We start from the raw sequence: 21,519 nt of genomic DNA on the forward strand, positions 1-21,519 counted from the left end.
CTGATACCTCAAAGGAAACCTGTACAGAACAGCAAAAAGTCAAAATGAGAAAGTATCAGGAAACTCAGTTCAACTCAAAAAGTCAGCTCTGTGGTTCGGACAGTCAAAGATATTCTCTGGTTTCTGGTGAACCGTGTTAACTTGCATAATAAAGTAGGGTGAAATATTCTTTTATATGAAAACATAATAGAAAGAACAATACATGAACGGAAAGAGATAAAAATAGTAAATTCACATTCTTACATCTAAATCCAACTGCTAGTTTTGAAAAATAGACCCACATGATGCGCAACAAAGTCCTAATCACAATGAAGACCATCACTCCCAACTTAGAATTCTCCAAAGGAAAAAAGCAAGGACAATGTTATCCTTTCCATCAGTAGTATATCATTTCAATACAATTATCCTTATTTATTCTTCTCTGAAGGAAAGCATTAATTTCACCATTAAAGGAGCCACCGCCACCTCCTCCTTATTATAACTGTATATGTTTGTTTGATAGCATGCCGTATGTTTTCAAGCTGTTGTTTTTAAATATTCTGTTTATTTAAAAACACTACTTACTGGAAAAGTCAATAAATAAATAAATAAATACAAATAACAGTTCCTTACTATTACAAGAATGGGCACTTATACTAAACAAATGTCTAATTTTTGGGTCTAAAATATTGCAATTACTTTCTTGAATGGAACAAATATTAAACTAACAAAAACGGAGACTGCAATCTAGTATACTTACTTGGAAACAAGCCTCACTGAATTCAATGTTAACATGCTTGAGACTAGACTATACATTATATTTTTAATGTTCTGCTAAGGAAATTTCAGAAAACTACAGGCTTCAGAATTCATAACACAGAGATCTTCAAATAAGCCTGTTTTTAGTGTATATTTCTTATTCTGCGATGCAAACACCCTAATTCTAATGACATGCAAAGCATCTTGTGAAGAAGAAAGGGAGCCAATTAGAATGCTGGGCAACTTTCCTATCCTGCATGTAGACTGAAAGAAGTATGCAAAACTTTATCCTGCAGAACATGACATTTTAAAAATTGCTGCTTGTACTGATTTTGCAGGAAACTTAAAGGCTTGGACTACAAAGAAGTGCTTCTATTTTTAAAATGGGCATGCATTTGGAGACTGCTTACAGAAGTCAGAACTGTTGTTAATAAATCCAAGGACATACTTGGAAATCCTTTTCTCAAACTGACTTTGTGGGTAAGTACATAAATAAATACAGCATAATAACATTGCTTCAGGTTTATCTATCGCTTATGAACTTTGAAAAAAGTTCAGTTTGGAAAATACAGGGGGTACAGAAAAATGTCTTGGCTCTTTAGAAGTATGGTAGTGAATTCTCTGCTTTATTGGAATACAGTCTGCTCAAGTCCTGTATGCCAGATGGCAGCACACAGATGGCACTCAGTAGCAATTTCTCCCATTAGTTAATACCAGCAATGCCATTGCAGAATCAGGAAAAGGGCAGGAAGGTCTGATTTATGAGCTTTGCGGGGGAAGACAGTGGCTCTCCTCCATAATGAAAAAAGGCAGATCAGAGCCTCAAAGTTAAAAGGATTGTTGAGAGAAGCTCCAAGGCTGCAAGGAGGGTCCATAGGTTTCTGAAGACTTGAACCACAGGAGATTAGAATGATAATTCCCAAATGTCTTTTACAGAAATACTAACAATATCTTAGGGATGCAAAATGTTGCTTTCTACATATGGTTCATTCTATCAGTTTCTGCTACTTGAGAAGGCAACTAGTGGAAACATCTCTGTAAGTCAACTTCATGCCAACTTGAAGGGAGGCAGGAAAGAGTTGACAGTTCAAGGCTTTTCACTGTGTCTACTGAAACTTAGACAAAATGCTTTTTAGGATTATAACTCCCAGAATTCTGCAGTGTGCAAGCTGGTTATGGGGTTCTGAAAGTCATTATTAGAAGAAAAAATACCCAAGCTCCTGTGTCTATGCATGCAGGCTTGAGTTCTTAGTGACCATTCTATACATAGTGACAGATACCAACAAGTAACAAATGTCCAGCTGCTCAGCCCATGCGAAATCTGCATGTTGGGCCATGTGTGAAGAAGATCTTAATGATCACCATTGGAAATGCATTAGAAATTGTGTTTGTGAATAATGAAGTTTAGTTTCTGTCCTTCAAACTATTCCATTCCTGCTCATTCCAAATCCAAGGGTGTACATACATACATAAAGCCACGATGTGTATAGTATTGACCAAGTTTCAAATAATGGATCTGACCAGCTTCTTACCAAATAACTTTGCAACCTGCTGATTGCTAAGCAGCACCGCCACCCCCAAATCCACCAAGTCAATTTTCTGAGACCTTACAAACACTAAATCTGGAAGCAATCCCCCAAGAGTCTTCATAATTGTGCTGTCTGGTGGCACATTCACTGGTAAATTATACACAAGGCTTCTGTGGTTATAGCCCAATGATTCATATTCAACTCAACAAATAAACATAAAACTTACTGTGTCTCCTATCTGAAGATCTCCACACTTCCTGACTCCAGGGTAGGACAAACCATCTTGACACGTAGCTGTGAAACCCAAGTTGATGTCCTCAGGGTTGTCCCAAACAGTTAATTCTACTTTAGACCGAATACTCTAGTAAAAGAAGAGAAAGAGAGTCCCATCACTTTGGAAAAATGAAATTCATCATGTTACAGGAGGTTGGAGTGCAGAGGTTCAGAGGTGTGGCTACAGGAACTGTAAGACTTTCCCTCTTCTATCTCATACAATACATGAAAATACCCTCCCAGGTGGCATGCCCAACATTATTTATTCATTGCTTGGCCAGCAGTTACACTGGCTACAACCCAACATCTCTTCATGTAGAACGAATATCCACCTGTGAAGATACACTATACCAGAACTATACAAACCTCATGCAGAATAGCAACTTGTGAAATATACGTCAATGGCTTGGTACCACTGTCTAACAGCAAATGCAATGCACAACAACTGTGAAATACACAACAACAATGCACAATATACAACCACAATACATAATTGCAATGCACAACTCCATCTTCACCACTATCAGAATATGTCCAGTGCACTGTGACAAATAATGTTGTTAGCATGTATGGCGTGATTAACATTTGTGTATGTCACCAACAGGATGCTGGCTTTTACCTGTGAAGTTTCAACCACCAATTCCATTTTGTTTCATATTAGGTGGACTACAGGATTGGCTAATGGATGCTAGTTTTTTGAGGGAGGGAATGGAAGTGCTATGATTTTCTGGCCTTTCTTCTTCTTGATAATAAACAATATTGCTGATCAAGCCTTCAATCATTTTTCCTTCAGTCCTCGCCTCTCTAGCCCACCCCCCTTGCCATGTTCTTGTTCAAATTCATACAAGACAGGTATCATGATTCATATAGTCTTGTGTCATTTACACTCAGGTAAGAAAGATATTAAATATTTCCAAATTAAAGTCAGTAACAGAACCAAATCTGTTTTGAAGGAGTGTTTGCTAAATTCTCTAAGGCAAATATGGCTTGTTTTCCACTAATGAAACATAAAATCTAGAACCATAATAATGAGTCAAAAGAGTCCTTCCTCTGTTTTGTGTTATGCACCAAGAAACCACTTCCAATCCACCACTGAAGTATGTGGGTTTTGGAGGTACTTCTGCTGAACTCATGTTGAGGAATCTTGCATGACTGGCACACATTTTTTCAGCTTTGGAAAAGATTTTTAGGGGGCATGGATGGGTTGCAAAGAGAGAATGAAAAGACCTGCCTTGTATTCATGTAATACTGAATGTAATTTATACAACAGCCTACCACAGTCTAAAACCGGGATAACATATTATCTCACTGTATTTTCTATTTATGCCTACATAGCATGCGTTACATTTCCTTTCTCTTTTTAGCCCCAAATGGTTAGATAGTAACAAGGACAGCACAATCACCATCTCCCTGTGATAAAGCAAAAGTGGAATAGAGAGGAACCAACTATCACGGTAGTATGTCGGCTGCAGTGTGCAGTTGAGTCACGTGAATCTAATATGTAATAATTCATATACATTTTACAGTAAAAATGAAAAGTTTTCATGAAATATGTTGTGTCCCCATATAGTTGACAAGCTGGAATGTGTCCAGAAGAGGGTGAGACTAAAATGATCAAGGGCCTAGAGAACAAGCCCTATGAGGAGCGGCTTAAAGAGCTGGGCATGTTTAGCCTGCAGAAGAGAAGGCTGAGAGGAGACATGATAGTCATGTACAAATACGTGAGGGGAAGTCATAGGGAGGAGGAGCAAGCTTGTTTTCTGCTATCCTGGAGACAAGAACCCAGAATAATGGCTTCAAACTACAGGAAAGGAGATTCCACCTGAACATTGGGAAGAACTTTCTCACTGTGAGAGCTTTTCAGCAGTGGAACTCTCTGCCCTGGAGTGTGGTGGAGACTCCTTCTTTGGAGGCTTTTAAACTGAGGCTGGATGGCCATCTGTCGGGGGTGCTTTGAATGCCATTTTCCTGCTTCTTGGCAGGGGGTTGGACTGGATGGCCCACAAGGTCTCTTCCAATTCTATGATTCTATGATTTTGTTACTACAATTTATGTGTGTGTCTGTATCTCTTATAATGGGCTGGTCTAACCTCCAATTTGCTGGTAAAACTGAATTACTGTGTCACGAAATGATGCATGTCTAAAAAGTGTGTCACCAACATGAAATGTCTGGAAAACTCTACTGTAAAAGAAGAAACCAGATGTACTATTTGGGCATTCATAAAAAGGCAGGAAGCAATATAAAGGAAGTAATAAAAATCTGGGACTGTATTTATTTGCCTTAAAACAATATAGGGAAACATCTAAGAAGTAGTTAACAGGAAGAACCAGTAAACGGGAATTTAAGTCAAAAGATCAAATTATTAGACTGACTAATAAGAGGTTTTTTTTTTTTAAACTGATCTGGCCAAATACTAATAATGGCAACTGAGTATCATCACTGATTATTTTAAAAATGAATTAGTATTACACCAGTGAAAACAAAAGTGCTGCAATGTACACAGACATTATTACCACCACTATTAATGAAAACAAAATGGAACAGAGCAGTTTCTAGACACTGTCAACCAAATCAAATCATGTTTTATTGATTAGCCCATCGGCCGTATCAAAACATTTAACACATAGACATACATACAACTTACAACCCATGTTAAAAAAGAAGTTAAAATAAACAAACTGTTAACAAGAACCCGTTCAGGTCACACTGTCAACCAGCTTCGATCCACCAAACAAAATAATGTATGTTCAAGTTCAGCACACTAGCACACAAAATCGGCACCTAAAACTTTCTAGAAAATTGGGAAAATGATTTGAAAGTATTAGCATGAGCTTGCAGTTCTCGTGCTCAGGAAGTTAAATGAAAACACCCCTTTGTCTGGTGTGCAGAGTGGCACATTCTGCTCTCTTTTCACGACAGGAATTCAGTGTCACGGGAGGGAAGGGCTCAGCAGAAAGCAGCTGCAAGCTGATGGGGAATGTGTGAAGCATGAAGAAAACTGGACTGTTGAACGGAAGCAGCCGGGCAAAGAGAACCAGCTGTAGTAAGGATTAACAGTAAAGTAAATCAGCTGTAGTAAGGTAAATAATGATTTGTGCAGGATACAATATACGCCCGGTTTTCTCACCAACTGGGCTGCTGGCTCTGAACGCCTATTCTAGGCTCCTTTCATCATAATCTTGTGAGTGTTTTAGCTGCAGCATCCTGAGATTCTGTTTTTGTAATAACACTTATTCATTGAGCAACTCACATTGATCACAACACACGAGAAGAAAACAACATCAAAATAGGAACAAAGAGTGAAGAAACTTACATTGTAGGCCTTGACTATGAGCTGGATAATATTTCTGGAGTCTGGATACAAAATCTCCACTGTCGTTCCAGGGATAAGAGCTGTAAGGTTCTTTTTAAAATATAAACAAAACAGGAACAGAGAAGGGGGGAAAGTTATGGAAACATGAAATAGGAATAAAACTCTGATTCATCAGTCTAGGTGGCTGGATGTGGAAGGGGAGAGAAACCTTGGCTGTTGCACCTTCTTTCCATTAACACTGATGAGATGGAGAAGAACGGTCATGGGGGGAATATGCTGAAATAACGCAAAGGTGCTCTGAGGCTCTGTAGAGAGATAGTTCACTCTTAAGTAATAAGATTAAGTAATTGCAGTTTGGACTGAATACAGTGCTGTTGGCAGCTTCCCCGAAACAGGGATTAAATTCATAGCTATTTTGGGTTCCTTCATGATCACTAGCTTTTATCTGTTTTACTTTAAGCAGCTTAGCTATTTTTCACTAGAACTCCTTTCTGAAATTAACTGAAGAATGACATGGGGAGGAAATGGGCTCTGCTGACAGCTAAGCTGCTCACAGGCAAAGAGTTCCCTGATTTTTTTATAGCCACATTTGAAGAACTTCCTCAAATATTTTCTAATTTGGAGCCTCCCTTCTTTTCTGCCAAGTACCAGACGTCTCATTTTTGGCTCAAGGAGGAAGTGCCAGTGAGAGAAAGCACAAGAGAAGGACCCTTCCTTCATTTATCCAGCAGGCTGCAAGGAAGGAGTCTGTCACTTCTTTGCTGCTAGAACTCACCTTGTAAAGAACATAGTGATTTTTTATCACTGCGAAAATTAGGTGGATATTGTTCTCCGCTAGCTTCTCTCCAAGGAGTGCAAGGGAAGGATAATCCTGGAAGAGGAAAAGGAAACATACCCAGAATGTTCCAACTGTTTTGTAACTCAAAATCAGCAATCCAGTTTACCCAGGAAAAGTAAATCCCACTAATTCCATTTAGGTTTCTTTGAATCAATATTGGGCTGTCTTTTATGAGATTCAGTGTAAAGGTAAAGGTTTCCCCTGATATTAAGTCTAGTCAGGTCCAACTCTGGGGGTTGGTGCTCAACTCAATTTCTAAGCCAAAGAGCCGGTGTTGTCTGTAGACACCTCCTAGGTCATGTGGCCGCCATGACTGCATGGAGCACCGTTATCTTCCCACTGAAGCAGTATCTATTGATCTACTCATATTTGCATGTTTTCGAACTGCTAAGTTGGCAGAAGCTAAGGCTAATAGCAGGAGCTCATTCCACTCCCTGGATTCGTTCTGCCAACCTTTTGGTCAGCAAGTTCAGCAGCTCAGCAGTTTAACCTGCTGTGACACTGCACACTAAAAGGCAGAGAAAAGATTGGCAAACCAGAAAGATGTCAAAATCCTTGAGGCAATTGAAGCCCCACTTCGTCATAGCATCCATGTGAACTGGGGTCATTCACAGAGTAATTGTAATAACGGATCTTTTGCAGAGAGAGATGTGATTACCATTTGCAAGCCAGTGGCATCTTCTTTATGCTAATACACACAGAGAGGTAGACTTATTAAGCCATCTCTGTTCTGTTGGATGACTTGATGATCACCATTTTGATTCTACAGCAAGACTCAACTTATCTGCAGAAGATATGTAGCAAGATCTCCCATGGATGCCTGAAACTGTGGGCAATACTGAACTCTATTTTCACTTCCCATGACTGCTAGAACAGGTGTCCCCAAAATAAAGCCCACAGGCTGGATGCGCCCCTCCAAAGTAATTTACCTGGCCCTTGCCCTAAACTTTAGACTTAGAGGCATCCCAAGTCCAAAATGACTGAAGGCACACAAAAACAACAACAACAACAATCCTAATTAATTTGATTATCTCAGTCAGCCAAATGCAGGGCCACACTTCCCAATGAAATACTGGTAAGTTTATGTCGGTTAAAACTATTTTTCATGTAAAATATTGTATTGTTCTTTCATTGGTTCTTTTCACTACAAATAAGTTATGTGCAGTGTGCATAGGAATTTGTTCATATTTTTTTCAAACTATAGTCCAGCCCTCCAACAGTCTGAGGGACCATGAACAGGCCCTCAGCTTAAAAAATTTGAGGACCCCTGTACTAGGGGAAAGTTGGGAAGGTGGGAGAAGCACTTCATAGTCTGATGCCTGAACTTTCCAAAAACAAACAGAAGTCAAGAGAACATGGTACAATACTGGTGTAACATAACTGTGGTATTGATTAAGTATTTTTTCTGCAGTATTTTTTATGAACTGAAGATACAGGACTGTCTCTGAAGGCTAACAATAGTCCCATTTTACAGAGGGAGAAACTGATGGCTGCTCAGCTAAGTCTCTTGTTGAATGGTCTATATCCAGACCTCCCATAATCTGATGCTTCCCCAGCACCACGGACATCTTTTCACTAAACCTCCAGACTAATGCAATTACAGGAACAGACAACGACAATGCAAGCTTGCTTTGTTGACTCAGGAAAACAAAGGATAGTTCTGTGTGGAGACGCCATCCCATTGTCCCAAGACAGCCAGCTAGCAAAGCTTTCCAGTATGGGAGGAGGAGGAGAACTCCACATGCTCATTAAAGGGCACAATAATGCGTTGGCATTTGTGATTTGCCTGGCCTACAGAAACAACATAATAGTTATGCGAGGACAAAGCAGCTCTTTATCCAGAAAGTTGAAAAACTATCTGTGGATATTTCTGTTGTGTCAAGCACAAATTCCCAAAGGTTTTTCCTTTGAACATTTATATTTTGACACACAAATAGTAACATGTGTAGAGCACAAACAGTGAGAGAGTGAGTGCAAACCAAGGCAAAAAACCACAAGTGCCATTTTATGATGTGACATGAAAATGCATTAAGCATGGAATGTATGCATGTCTACCATTTTCAAAAGCAGTTGTTTCATCATGAAATCAAATGCACTAAAAAGAACTAATACCACCACACTGGTGAGACACTATTGCTTACCTTGGATAAACACTAGTAAGCATCATTCATAAAGGGTAGTGATACCCTTTATGATGCTGCAGGTATCTCATATCCTTTTCGAATACTGGAAAAGGTATTGGGATGGGCAGTTGCATGAAACAGAAACTAATCGTTCACCCTACACAATGCCCTGCAGCAACCAAAAAAGGAACTTTAAAGCAACTGTTCAATTACTCAAGTCATAGGCGTACAGACTTCAAATGTATGAAAATCTACTTCTGTTTTTGTTTTTGTTTTTTACCAAAAACTTGAGATTGAACCTGGAGTTGAAGTCCAAAACACCTGGAGGGCTGAAGTTTGCCCATGCCTGACATAGACGGATGAATCATAGAGTAGAGAGTTTTATTCCTGTACACTTTGAATTAAGAATTGTGAGCCTACCAGTTGGTTTTTCATACTACAACTAAACAGGCCAGTTTGCAGTCTTTCCATGCACAAATGCATTCCAGATTATCCCAAACTTATTCAATTTCAGCAGCACAATTCCACACTAGGGAATCATTTTGTTGATGGTGTTGCTAAGTCTCAGCCTACCTACTGCAATTCATCCAGAGACCTGTCAGCACATTCAGATATACATTTTGGGATAATCCCAGAACAGTGTCTTAAGCTGAAACAAGTCAAGACAGTTTGCCTTTGCATTTGTAAAAATGGACAACATAAGACTAAGTACATTTCGTGTTTTAGGTCTCATATATTCACTTACGGTTAATCAAGGGTAATATTAATATGCAAAAGTAACAGCTGTACTGTGGCAAATTAGAATGAAACCTCAATCATTTCACTGCCCAGAAAATACCATATTCTTTAATATTCTTTAATATTTAATATTAATATTCTTACCAGCTGATTTGCAGCAGTGTATTCATTGGCTTCATTTAGGTGACAGTTCCCATCATGTGGCTGCACCAATCCGCCCAGCCTCCCATCCAGTGCGAAGTGTGGGACATCATCTGTTGTGAAGACCAACAAGTGAGAGGCCTCCTTCCGCCATCCAATCTCCTTCTATGCAGAAACAATCCAAGAGAGAAATCCATTAGTCTTAGTATGTTTCACACAAACTCTGAAACACTCCTCAACTTTCCTCAGCGTAGAGGTGAACTGGATTAGCCTGGTTTACCCCACGATAAGAATCACAAGTCCCTAGATGTGGGTTTAGAAGGAGCCAAAGTTCAGAAAAATAGCCTTAGGGCCACGCATAGCCCATGGGCCACACTTTGCAGATGACTGGAATCTAAATCCAGTGTGGTGAAACTGTATTCTGCTTCTCTTCCCATCATCTTGGCAAAAGTCCTTTTCAATAACTTTCTCCTTACTAAATCTGGCGACAGATTAGTATTGGACCTTAGAGGGAAAAAAACGCTTATTTGAAGGAAATACCTGTAAAGGTAAATGCTGCCAAAGTAAGCTGGGTTTGGCAACTACTAGTCAAGATATATTCTGCAGTTATTGGCCAGCATTTTCAAAGGGACCTGTGTCCATTTAGGACTAATGTGTTTATTTTGAAGTCAGCATTGGCTGGAAGTTCCCAGTCAGCAGGTTATAGAAGTTCAGTGACCCAGAAGTAAACAACAGGAGACGTTATACTATTACAGATCCCAATTCAAAAAGTGGCAAGCACTTTACATCTTGCTCCAACAACTTTGGAAAATATTTCCATTTTTAGAAAATGGCCAAATAAAGGTGCAACGAAAGTCACAAAAAAGCCACACGAGACGGATCAGCAGCAGGTGCAACTAATTTCTCCTTCTAAAAAGCAGGAAATAATTCCCCCTCATGGGAAGTAATAAACATATTATCCTTTGATTATGTTGACACCAGTTGGATCCAAATTGTCACTTTGCCAGCAGCTGAACCTCTGCCAAGGCAGCTGATCAACGCAACTGTATTTGTGGAATTAAGAAGCCGGATGCATTACAGAAACCTATACTTTAGCACATATATATATACATATCTGAAAGCTAGTAACCAGCACTGAAGCTCTACAAGTAGATGCAAATTATTGAAAAGTAATTATAGATTATTAAAACAATAGCCTGTGCTGCCATGTATCATATAGGGGGTAAACAAAGATGAAAAAGTGTAAAGAAAGAAATGTTCATTAAGAAACTCTACCAAAATTCAAGTGTAAAACAAAAATATTGTTCACATAAGATGTATATTTAGTAACAGCAGGCCCTTACTAGAACAGCTCAATGTATCAGTAACAATGGTACAGGTATTTCAAATTTGGGTGCATCTACCTTGCAAAATAAATGCAGTTTGATGCCATTTTACACTGCCATAGGTCAACATTATGGAATCCTGGAAATCGGGAATCTGGTGAGGCATCAGAACCTTTGGGCAGAGAAGGCTAAATACCTTGGAAAACTGTAACTCCCAAAAATCATAACACTGAGCCATGGAAGTTAAAGTGGTGTCAAACTGCATTAATGTTACAGTGTATACACCCTTCAACATATATTAATGATAATATCAATCAATGCAGGGATGTAGAAAGAAGTATAAAAAGGACATAATGGTATCCTGCTCTGTGGGAGATGTACAAATTTCTTACGCAGGAATTGCTCACACATCCTATCATAAGGTAGATGTGTACAGACTAACACCAATTTTTCAGAACAAAACCCATTCTAAGAATTAATGTACTGGTTCGCTTTTTTAAAAAATTGAAGATAGTTTTGTCACTTGACTTATTGTTGTGCATCTTTGAATGATTTCCAACTTATGATGACTCTAAGGAAGGCATGAAGCTTTTCTTGGTAAGATTTGTCCAGAGAGGTCTGTGTTTGTCTTCCTCTGAGGAAGTGCGATTTCTCCAAGGTCACCAGAAGGTTTCTATGGACGGGAAAGGTCTCAAAGCCTGGTTTCCAGAGTTTTAGTCCAACGCTGAAACCATTACAGTACACTGGCGCTGATCTGACTTCCCATCTCATATATGCTGAGCACTGACAGGTAATACAGATTTGCACATTTATTCATTAGTTCATAACAGAGTCCATATTCCTCACCTCACACACAGCAGCCTGTAAGATGGCATCAAGACCACCTTCTGGGGCATCCCTGTTGCGGGAAACTTTCTGTTTCTGAACTTCCTCGTTGAACCTGTCAACTTTATCTGTGAGGGACAAAAGATGCCGAAATCCAAAGGATGGAACGCAGCTTGGAAATAGCTTGTAACTAGAAAGAAAAATGTTTTTAAAATATATTAGTTGTTTTTGCATTAAGAAAAGGAACATAAAGAGTTTACTTCATGTTTCACACTTATAACAACCACCAAAGTTGCTCAGAAACACTTTAGTGTCATATATTGAGATGACAAGTAATGTACCAAAAGTTTTCTGCCTACATAATATACACAAAATAAGTAACTCTTTCCCAATGGAAAAAGAGTCAGCCCAGCAGAATATGAAGCCAACTATATAATTCTTTTTAGTGCAGTCAGTGGCAAAGAGTCTGACCTGTAAGTAAGACTAACACTTTGATTCTAGTTTGTGATTCCATGATTGTACATGCACAGAAAATGCCCAGTAAATATAGCTTGTGGCATGTAATTCTCATGTAGGTTTAGTTATAACAGTCCCCTCCTTGTCAAAGTATCACAATGACCTCAGGCTACGAGGGAAAAGAGATCTGAGCAATAGCTGCAAAAAAACGAATTAACAGAAAGGCAAGGAACTAAGAAAACTAGCAGCCTTCCACTTATACTACTTTTTATTACATTTTCATAACTATTTTAGAACTTCAAAGGGTTCTACCTGGCAAGATCATTCATTCTTGCTTGAGCAGAATGAATATCGCCTTCTTAGAAACAATAATGACACCGAGTCAAAAAACTTGTTACCCGACTTCCTTAATATTATTGAGTCAGGGGAATAATTTCATTTTAATCCTACTTTTTCTTATAAGTGCACAGGAGTCCCAAGAAGCTTAGCAGTTTCAAGTTCACTTAACTAATACTCTGAGACTTGAAGCTTAGCAGAGATCATATGTCAATTTAGCCTGGAGGAAAAAATAGCTATAGAATGTAGAAACGTTTATCTAACCAGACTCTTCCTTCCTCATATGTTCCTTCTATAGAAGAGGAGAGTATGAAGGTAATGATTAATCCAGTTGAGTAATAAGCTACCAAACATAAAGCTGGCCTTTAGGTTCAAATATTTAATCTTTCCAAAAGCATCCTTGGGTCTCAATCCTGAGAGAATAGTGGGGTACAAATAAATGTAGTAACAACAAAAATAAGAGGAAAATTTACATTATTCTCTCCCATTTGACTTGTTACAGTAAAGGTAAAAGTCTTATCTAGACATTATGTCTAGTTGTGTCCGATTCTGGGAGTTGGTGCTCATCTCTATTTCTAAGCCGAAGGGCCAGCATTGTACGTAGACAACTCCTAGGTCATGTGGCTGGCATGACTGCATGGAGCGCCATTACCTTCCCGCCAAAACAGTACCTATTGATCTAATCACATTTGAATGTTTTCAAACTGCTAGATTGGCAGAAGCTGGGGCTAACAGCAGGAGCTCACTCTGCTCCCTGGATTTGAACCACTGACATTTCGGTCAGCAAGTTCAGCAGCTCAGCGGTTTAATCCACTGCACCACTGGAGGCTCCATTTCTAAGAATGCGGTAATTATTATACTAAGAGCCTAATTCTTTATCTGGAAATAAAATGTGCATTTTACATCCCAGGTGACAGAGCAGAAAAGCCTTTTATTTTCCCTGAACTTTGACAAGGGCCCGCAGCCAAAATATCCAATATCCAGTACTAATCCTAATTCTTTCAAAACTACAGCTTGTAAATCAGAAAGCTGCCTTGGGAACAACCACCTCTTCCCTTTCTCTTGTCAGCTTTAATCATAATTTAGTTTTAGATCCGTACTAACACGCAGCCCTTTGAACCCTGATTTCAGATGACATCCACGTCAAATCCTGGTATCCAGTTATGCTCAAGATGTAAATCCTGGATAGTGTTGTTAATATTTCTTGGATACTTTTCTCTAACAAAAATCAATCAGATCTCAAGGTGTCTTACAACTCATAAAACAAAAGCTAAAATCAAAAACAGTTAAACCAAATATATAAAACAAGGATGGGCAAGAAACAGTGAATGCACACCTACGGTCAGAGATACCAAAGCAAAAGAAGAAACAACAATATCCAGTTTCACCATAGAGAGTACAGAGCAGGTGCACATGGTGTTGCACATAATAGGCTTTGACTAAGTGACACGAGGCAAACCTCAGACTGAAAAGTCTCGTCCCCAGAGCCAGATTTTCATTCCCTGCCAGTCTGATTTCAGCAGTTAGTCAGCTTCCATCACATCCAAAGGCTTTTTGACACAGGATAATACACGCCTTTGTTAAGAGATAATACCAGTCTCAGACAAGAAACTCCTTTAAATACCATTACATGGAACTTGAGAAGCAGGCTGCTACTGGAGCGACAATCCTAACAGTACTTGCTTACAAGTTAAGTACTGCTGAGTAAGACTTCCTGCACAGTAAAGGACTCAGCAGAAAATTCCACATATTAACAAGTTGTATTGTTAATTTTAAATTACCGTGGCATACTTTGCATTCATAATTTAGAGGAACCACACTTTTTAAATCAATTTTCCAGCCCACATAGAAAGTCCATATAAGAATCTTTATTGCAGCACTACCTCATCTAAAAACTACATTTCCAAGGCTATCTTCCTTTTCTGGGAGCTCCCGGTGGTGCAGCGGGTTAAACCGCTGAGCTGCTGAACTTGCTGACCGAAAGGTCCACGGTTCAAATCCGAGGAGTGGAGTGAGCTCCCGCTGTTAGCCTCAGCTTCTGCCAACCTAGCAGTTCAAAAACATGCAAATGTGAGTAGATCTATAGATACCACTCTGGCAGGAAGGTAACAGAGCTCCATGCAGTCATGCTGGCCACATGACCTTGGAGGTGTCTACGGACAATGCCAGCTCTTTAGCTTAAAAAAAAAGATGGGCACCAAACCCTGAAGTCAGACACAACTAGACTTAATGTTAGGGGGGAAAATTTACTTTTATCTTTAACTTCCCTTTCTTAATAATTTCAACTTCCATTCTTCTCCAAAATATCTATCCCTTACACAGACTGGCACTGGCTGATATACATTGCTGCAAACTCAAAGTACTGTAGGCAAACTGGTGATATTTCTGTAGCAATCCTAGCAAACTAGAGATATGTACATGAAACAATGTATGCATAATGCAGCATAGAACATACAGTCATGAATGAGTTTCTGTATATCAGCTGGGTGGGAAATAGCATTTGTCAGTCACAAACTCACACTGGCTTTGCAGTGAACAGCTAATATGTCAGGGGAGAACACTGCAGATAGGCCGACAAGTCGTACTCCTGCTCTCCCTTTTACAGGTGAAATGTGGGAAGAGATGACTTTCCATTATCCTCTCTTTTTGTACTACTCCATTTTTATGACAGTGATTTTGTTTGCATAGTTGCCCATACTTCATTATTAGGTTTCAAGGGACAATGGATCTATAAAATGGGAAAGCATTAAATTTATATTTTAATAATATATTTTTTAAAAAGAGATCTCGCAAGATCAGAAATCAACAGCTTCATGACAAACAAGTCAGCAGACAATGGACACTTGCTTGAAACTTTGAAGACTGCACTAGGTCCAGAAACAAAGCAGAGGCCCTCCTTCCCTGCCAACTGTCACTGCCCCTGCCTCTGAAGGAAAGAAGAAGCAGTAGTGTCTTCTGGATCTGATGCCCTTCCCACTGTCATCCTCCTTTCCTTGTGTGTCCTGACTTATTTAGACAGTAAGCCTGAGAGCAGAGAACTGTCAAATGAACAATTTGTAAGCCGCTCTGAGAGCCCTTATAGTTGAAAAGCGGGATATAAATATTCTAAATAAATAAATAAAATAGGCTAGTTATGTAACACTAATTGTAACGATCCCAAATAGCCTTGTCAGTTCAATACTAATGCAAAATCAGGACCCAAACAACTATCCTGGGCTAACTTGAAGGCTTGTGTCCATTTAGGCCAGTTGTTCTCAACTTGTGGGTCCCCAGATGTTTTGGCCTACAATTCCCAGAAATCCCAGCCAGTTTACCAGCTGTTAGGATTTCTGGGAGTTGAAGGTCAAAACATCTGGGGACCCACAAGTTGAGAACCACTGATTTAGGCTTTTAGTAAACTTTATTTTCCTCTGAAAAACTGATAATTCCATGACACATTAGAAAACTTTTGCCAACCCTGTCTCAAATTCCTTAGAAGTCTTTTGCAAGGCGATTATGCAATCCTCCAACTCTCCAAAAGGGATTTTTAAAGTCTCCTGTTTTTCTACCCTTCAAGGACAGCAAACACACAAGGTTGTGAAGCCATAATGCGTGGGCAGTGGATTAAGTTCAGCTTAGTGACGCCTGATCTTTTGCTGCATAATCAGAGATATGGCAGTAAAAAGCACACACACATCTTTAAAATTATATATTTGTATATAATTTCTGCAAGGTGACTGAGACTTATTTTCATGAATAAACAGGCCAACAATGTTTTTTAGAAAACCAGAGACAAGATTTCCACTTTCTAAAATGTATTTACAACTTGGTAGGCTGAAGAGCCATTGGTGTGTAGATGACACTTAGCTCAACCTCTCACTTTTATCTACTCATCCCAGGGTTCACAGTGAATGCCTGAACAGGGTGTTCTGGGGGCTGATTGGGATAGCAAACCAGCTGAGATTGACTCCAGACAAAACAGTGCTTTAGCTAGGGAATGCAGCCAATCCGGATAGAGAAATAGCGAGCTTTAAGTAGTGCTTCCACTGCCCTGAAACATTTGCACAGTTTGAGGGTGTTACTCTACTCAACACCAGCTTAGATGGCAGCAGTAGTCAGGAACATTTTTTACCAGCTTTGGACTATAGTAAAACATTCAACATGGGGCTAGAGCCTTAACTGGTTTAAGCTCAAGTTACTTGAAGGAAAGCTGCTCTCATACTAGCTTCCCATACTCTAAAGACATCAGTAGCTCTTCTGACTTTAAATCCTCTGGAGTAAATAGGGTGGTTAATACAACCACCACAAGTTTCACTGAAAGGACTATCAAGCCTTTTCTTAGTAGATTTCCAAGAAAACGCTCAAGATCCATCTATTTTCACTGCCATTCAACATTGATGAGATACTGCATTAATTATAAATTTTGTGTTTTATGTATATATTTTAAATTCAATATTTATACAGCTAAACAAAAACATAAATGCTGCATAACAGAAACACTATGATAACATAAATGGGTGTTATCTCATATCTTTGTGGCGTCTACATGAGCCTGTAGGGTGGACAAACTGCAGTTCATTCTGGACCAACAGTATTGCCCAATAGCTTGACAATTATACATTTATTTATTTAAATTTTATATTTGTTTTGTCACTGGTTTTCAGTATACAAAGGATGTGGCATGGGACCGTTTCATGCTACACAATTGTAGCACTGTGATTCACTTTAACTATCATGTCTTCATCTGATGCAATCTTAGGATCTGTGGTTTTGTCAGAAGCAATGCAGGAGCTTCCTAGCTGAGAACTCTAAAGGACTCTTCCTCAATTGCTGATGCCTTGTGTGAAATAAACTCAGGTTAAATTGGGAGAGGACATGCTATCTTTTTTCTCATCTTTCTCTTTTTGTCCTCTTTTTTTCTTGAACTGAGTGGGAGAAGGAGAGTGCCCCAGAAAATCAGACAGCTGGGCAAGGAAAGGAGGAAAAAGACGAGATGGCGGATACAGAAGACAGGAGGAGAATGTGGAGACAGGCAGCTACAATGCTTTGCCACCAAACTTTTAGCAGAAAACCACATTGCTAGGAGATTGGGCTAGGACATTCTCAGAAAACCATTTTGAACCTCAAGGACTAGGGAAATTTGAGCTAGATTTGCATGCCTTCTTCTCCTTAAGCTGTGGAGGTTTGCTCAAACTTACCACCTTCTTCTGCTCAAATTAAAATTTCTTCCGTTTTGACAATTGCTGCAACAGCAGCAGCCACCTCTTGCTTACCCTATGCATGGATTGTTCTGGTATCTGGGTGCTGTGTAGGAAAAGGGAGAAATGTTCTTATCCACAAAAGACCCAAAGCCAAGGCGGAAATTGCTGGTCAGCTTTCCCATCTCTTCGGCCAGGGTGGTCCCCAAGTTCCGAATAGTGTCCAGATCATCTTTCATGGAGAGGGAGAGATCCATTAAATAATACAGATCCACAGGATAGTCTTCCACTTGTCGAACCTGCACTTGAAAAGACGCTGGGTCACCTGTGGAAACAGAAGATGACAGGTAATTAAAAAGCAAAACAAACAAACAGTGACTCTGCATTTGACCTGCGGCTGCTCAGCTTGTGTTGCAAAACTAGCCTTCCAGCCATCACCAGAAATAGCCACAGATTCATGGGCGAAGTATGAATACTTCTACGCAAGGTTTCCTGTTGCAACATGTAACTGATATAATATGCCAAAATCCAGGAGACAGAATGCTTTCCTTTTTTGGAAATTATTTATTCAATCAGGGCTACAATTGCTCCAGATCTACAATGAGGGCAAGGAAAAATAATGAAGAGAAGAGCAACTGAAGCAGTTCTTCCAGAACATCAGCTGGCAACATCTACAGTCCTGCTGTGTTACATTGATGTGGCTGCTCTTTATTCAGTGCTCAAATCAGGAGCCAAGCCCTGTCAATCCTCAGGCAAAGCTGCGAGTTAAGGCAATGCATGGCTTCACCAACCTTCAGCAAATGCCAATACTGGTGCAGTAAATTACAAAAATGTTAGAACAGGTATGGACAAACTTCAGCCCTCCAGGTGTATTTGACTTCAATTCCCAGAAATCCCAGCCAGGTTACCAGCTGCTTTCTCACTTCTCTTCAAAATAGCAAGTGATGAAGACAACTGTCCAAAGGACTCACAACATATTCACATAAATGCCCATATCATTCTAAAATACCACTAGTCACTACCTAGTTGTGCTATGACACCAAAGAAATCATGTAGGGATGCAGGTCAATGTAATACAGTGTCCGTGAAAATGGCGCAACAAAATTCCCCTTTCTACACTGACCACAAAAATACCTATGCAAGCAGAAGCTGGACTTATACCTCCCCGGGTCACCAAGATAATATCAGCTATAGTTTCAATTATCTACAGTTCTAATCCTCTTATTACACGCAAAGAGGATTGATGTGTTTAAACAAAATTTATGACAGAATTGTCTTGACTTCCCTTTAATAAATATTTGTTCAATCCCTTCCCAGAGGAAAAAAAACACAGCTTTGGCCTTCCCTAGCAGTCCAGCTATAGCAGTTTTAAAATATTCAAAATGAATCTATTACACTAGGTAAGGCAACTTGGCACCCACCAGATATTTTGGACTACAGTATAGTATGTTAAGGATTGTAGATGATGTTATATAGAAGGTCTTAACTCCACCTGTGAACCAAAGTCACCCTGCAGGGTAATGATGTGCCACTCAGCTTTGTAGAACAATTAACAAACTTTACTGACTTCAAAATGATCAAACAGAGCAATAATATTTACAATACTCTCTCTGACTGCTTACAGAGAACAGTAGGAATAAAGTCCTTTTAAAGTCCATAAAGTTGCCTCAGTGCCTTAGAAATAACAGGGCCTCTGAGAGCCAGCAGCCATCTTCTCTTCTGGCTGTTTCCAGTCAGCATACACACACTCACTCTGAGGTAAACCTGCTCAAACCGGTTCCCCAATAGCATGGCAGAAAAAAATAATTAATCAGATTCCCAGCAGTTCGCAGGCTCAGTCAATCAACTTCTTACACATACTTTTCTTCCAGTTAAGCCATCCATAATGGTGTCTTTACAAACATCAACAAAGTATGATCTGGGGTCATACGGAAATAAACAGCTTGACGCTTCCTAGATTACATCCTACTCTTTATAGTTTGGGACCTCAACATCCAGATGCCAAGTGTTTTTTGTGCTCTTATGCATCACTATTAATGGTGCTTGAAAAAAATACTGTATGCAAATATCCAAGTAATTATCTTCTAAATAATTATGAGTGAAGAACTGTTTCCAGTAGCCAATAGATGCTTCTCCAACGACACAGCTACGAGACTGTAATGTTCCTAGCTGTAGCACGCAATATATGCATTTAGACAAGTAGTTCTCAACCTGTGGGTCCCCAGATGTTTTGGCCTAACAGCTGGTAAACTGGCTGGGATTTCTGGGCGTTGTAGGCCAAAACCCCTGGGGACCCACAGGTTGAGAACTACTGATTTAGACAGAGGCCACATCAGAGGTGTAGAGAAGAAAGAAAAAGTTGGGGAGAACAAAGGGCACAGACACTGGGAAGGGTGGTGAGTGGAGAAGATTCAAAGGAGACAGAAACAAAAAGGCTAAGGAGACCTTCGAAATGTTATTCTGATATAGATTCTGATATTTGCAGTAGAACAAAGAGATACTTCCAAGATCTGGCAAACCAATTAAGTTAAAGTTTGCACCGATGCAGAATAAACGTGTTTCAGTATCATGTGACACATGCTGGGCATTTTGTTGCCCCTGCTTTCAAAGGCTTTGTGATTCCACCATGTGATGTGGACTGAATGGGATTCTTTTTACTAAGAATTTCACCTGCAGCCTAAAGATTCACTGCCCAGAAGTGATTGATGTGACAGATGACCCAGCAGAAGAAAATGTTTTTTTTTTTCACTTGGCAACTGCTAGTAAACAAGGGAGGTTTGTTCCCATTCAGCAATTATTTTCCCTTTGCAAATGCACTCTTCGGGACAATTGGGATAAATCATGTGGAGGATGATTTTGACTGGGTGGATTGGCCTTGAGTCCAATGCGACCTTTTACCGACAGACAGCTTTAAAAGCCACATGCACATCTATTTCAGACCCCTGGGGGCATCTGCACTTTGATTTATATTATAAACCAATTCAAACTGGGATACTTGATGTCTTAAACCAGGGGTCTTCAAACTTTTAAAGAAGCGGGCCAGTCCACAATCCTTCAGACTGTTGAGGGGCCGAATTATCATTTGAAAAAAAATATGAACAAATTTCTATGCACACTGCACATGTCTTATTTGTAGTGCAAAAAACAACAACAATGAAAGAACAATACAATATTTGAATATAAGAACAATTTTAACCAACATAAATCTATCAGGATTTCAATGGAAAGTGTGGACCTGCTTCTGGCCAATGAGATAGTCAAGTTAATTAGGGTTGTTGTTGTTGTTGTTGTTGTTGTTGTTGTTGTTGTGTGCCTTCAAGTCATGTCAGACTTTGGGCCAGCCTGAGTCTAAAATTATTCATTTATTTATTTACTACATTTATTTACTACATTTATATCCCACCCTTCTCACCCCAAAGGGGACTCAGAGCAGCTGTATGTATATACAATATATTATATTATTAGCATAGCACAATATTAGCATTATATATTACTATATATTGAACTATACCACTTTACTGTAATATTATATGTAGTATATAACATATAATTTAATATTATTATATGGTATTATTATTAGTATTTTATTGTATAACATTATAATATTTTATCAATATTATATGTATATATAATATATTATTAAAACTGATATAAAAATATTATATTATAAAACGGAGGGCGGGGGCCAGGTAAATGAGCTTGGAGG

At 39.3% G+C, this 21,519-nt stretch overlaps 1 protein-coding gene and 1 long non-coding RNA gene across 2 annotated transcripts in view; one reads left to right on the forward strand and one right to left on the reverse strand.

Annotated features, from left to right (window-relative positions):
• The window catches only part of itgb5 (integrin subunit beta 5), an 86,258-nt gene that overhangs the window by 34,407 nt on the left and 30,332 nt on the right, over window positions 1-21,519 (reverse strand). Inside the window, exons 4-10 of the mRNA XM_062972232.1 lie at window positions 17,889-18,138; window positions 11,866-12,034; window positions 9,698-9,859; window positions 6,630-6,725; window positions 5,855-5,944; window positions 2,494-2,628; window positions 1-19 (exon numbers count right to left, since the gene is read on the reverse strand). The exon at window positions 1-19 is cut by the window's left edge and continues 411 nt beyond it. Of these exons, the coding sequence (XP_062828302.1) occupies window positions 1-19; window positions 2,494-2,628; window positions 5,855-5,944; window positions 6,630-6,725; window positions 9,698-9,859; window positions 11,866-12,034; window positions 17,889-18,138 (921 nt within the window). The remainder of the gene's footprint in view (window positions 20-2,493; window positions 2,629-5,854; window positions 5,945-6,629; window positions 6,726-9,697; window positions 9,860-11,865; window positions 12,035-17,888; window positions 18,139-21,519) is intronic.
• On the forward strand, window positions 2,628-4,927 carry LOC134296858 (uncharacterized). Its single transcript, XR_010003697.1, has 2 exons — window positions 2,628-3,994; window positions 4,111-4,927. It is a non-coding gene; the product is annotated as an uncharacterized LOC134296858 (long non-coding RNA).

The sequence above is a fragment of the Anolis carolinensis genome, chromosome 1 (genome assembly GCF_035594765.1).
Source record: "Anolis carolinensis isolate JA03-04 chromosome 1, rAnoCar3.1.pri, whole genome shotgun sequence".
NCBI lineage: Eukaryota > Metazoa > Chordata > Lepidosauria > Squamata > Dactyloidae > Anolis > Anolis carolinensis.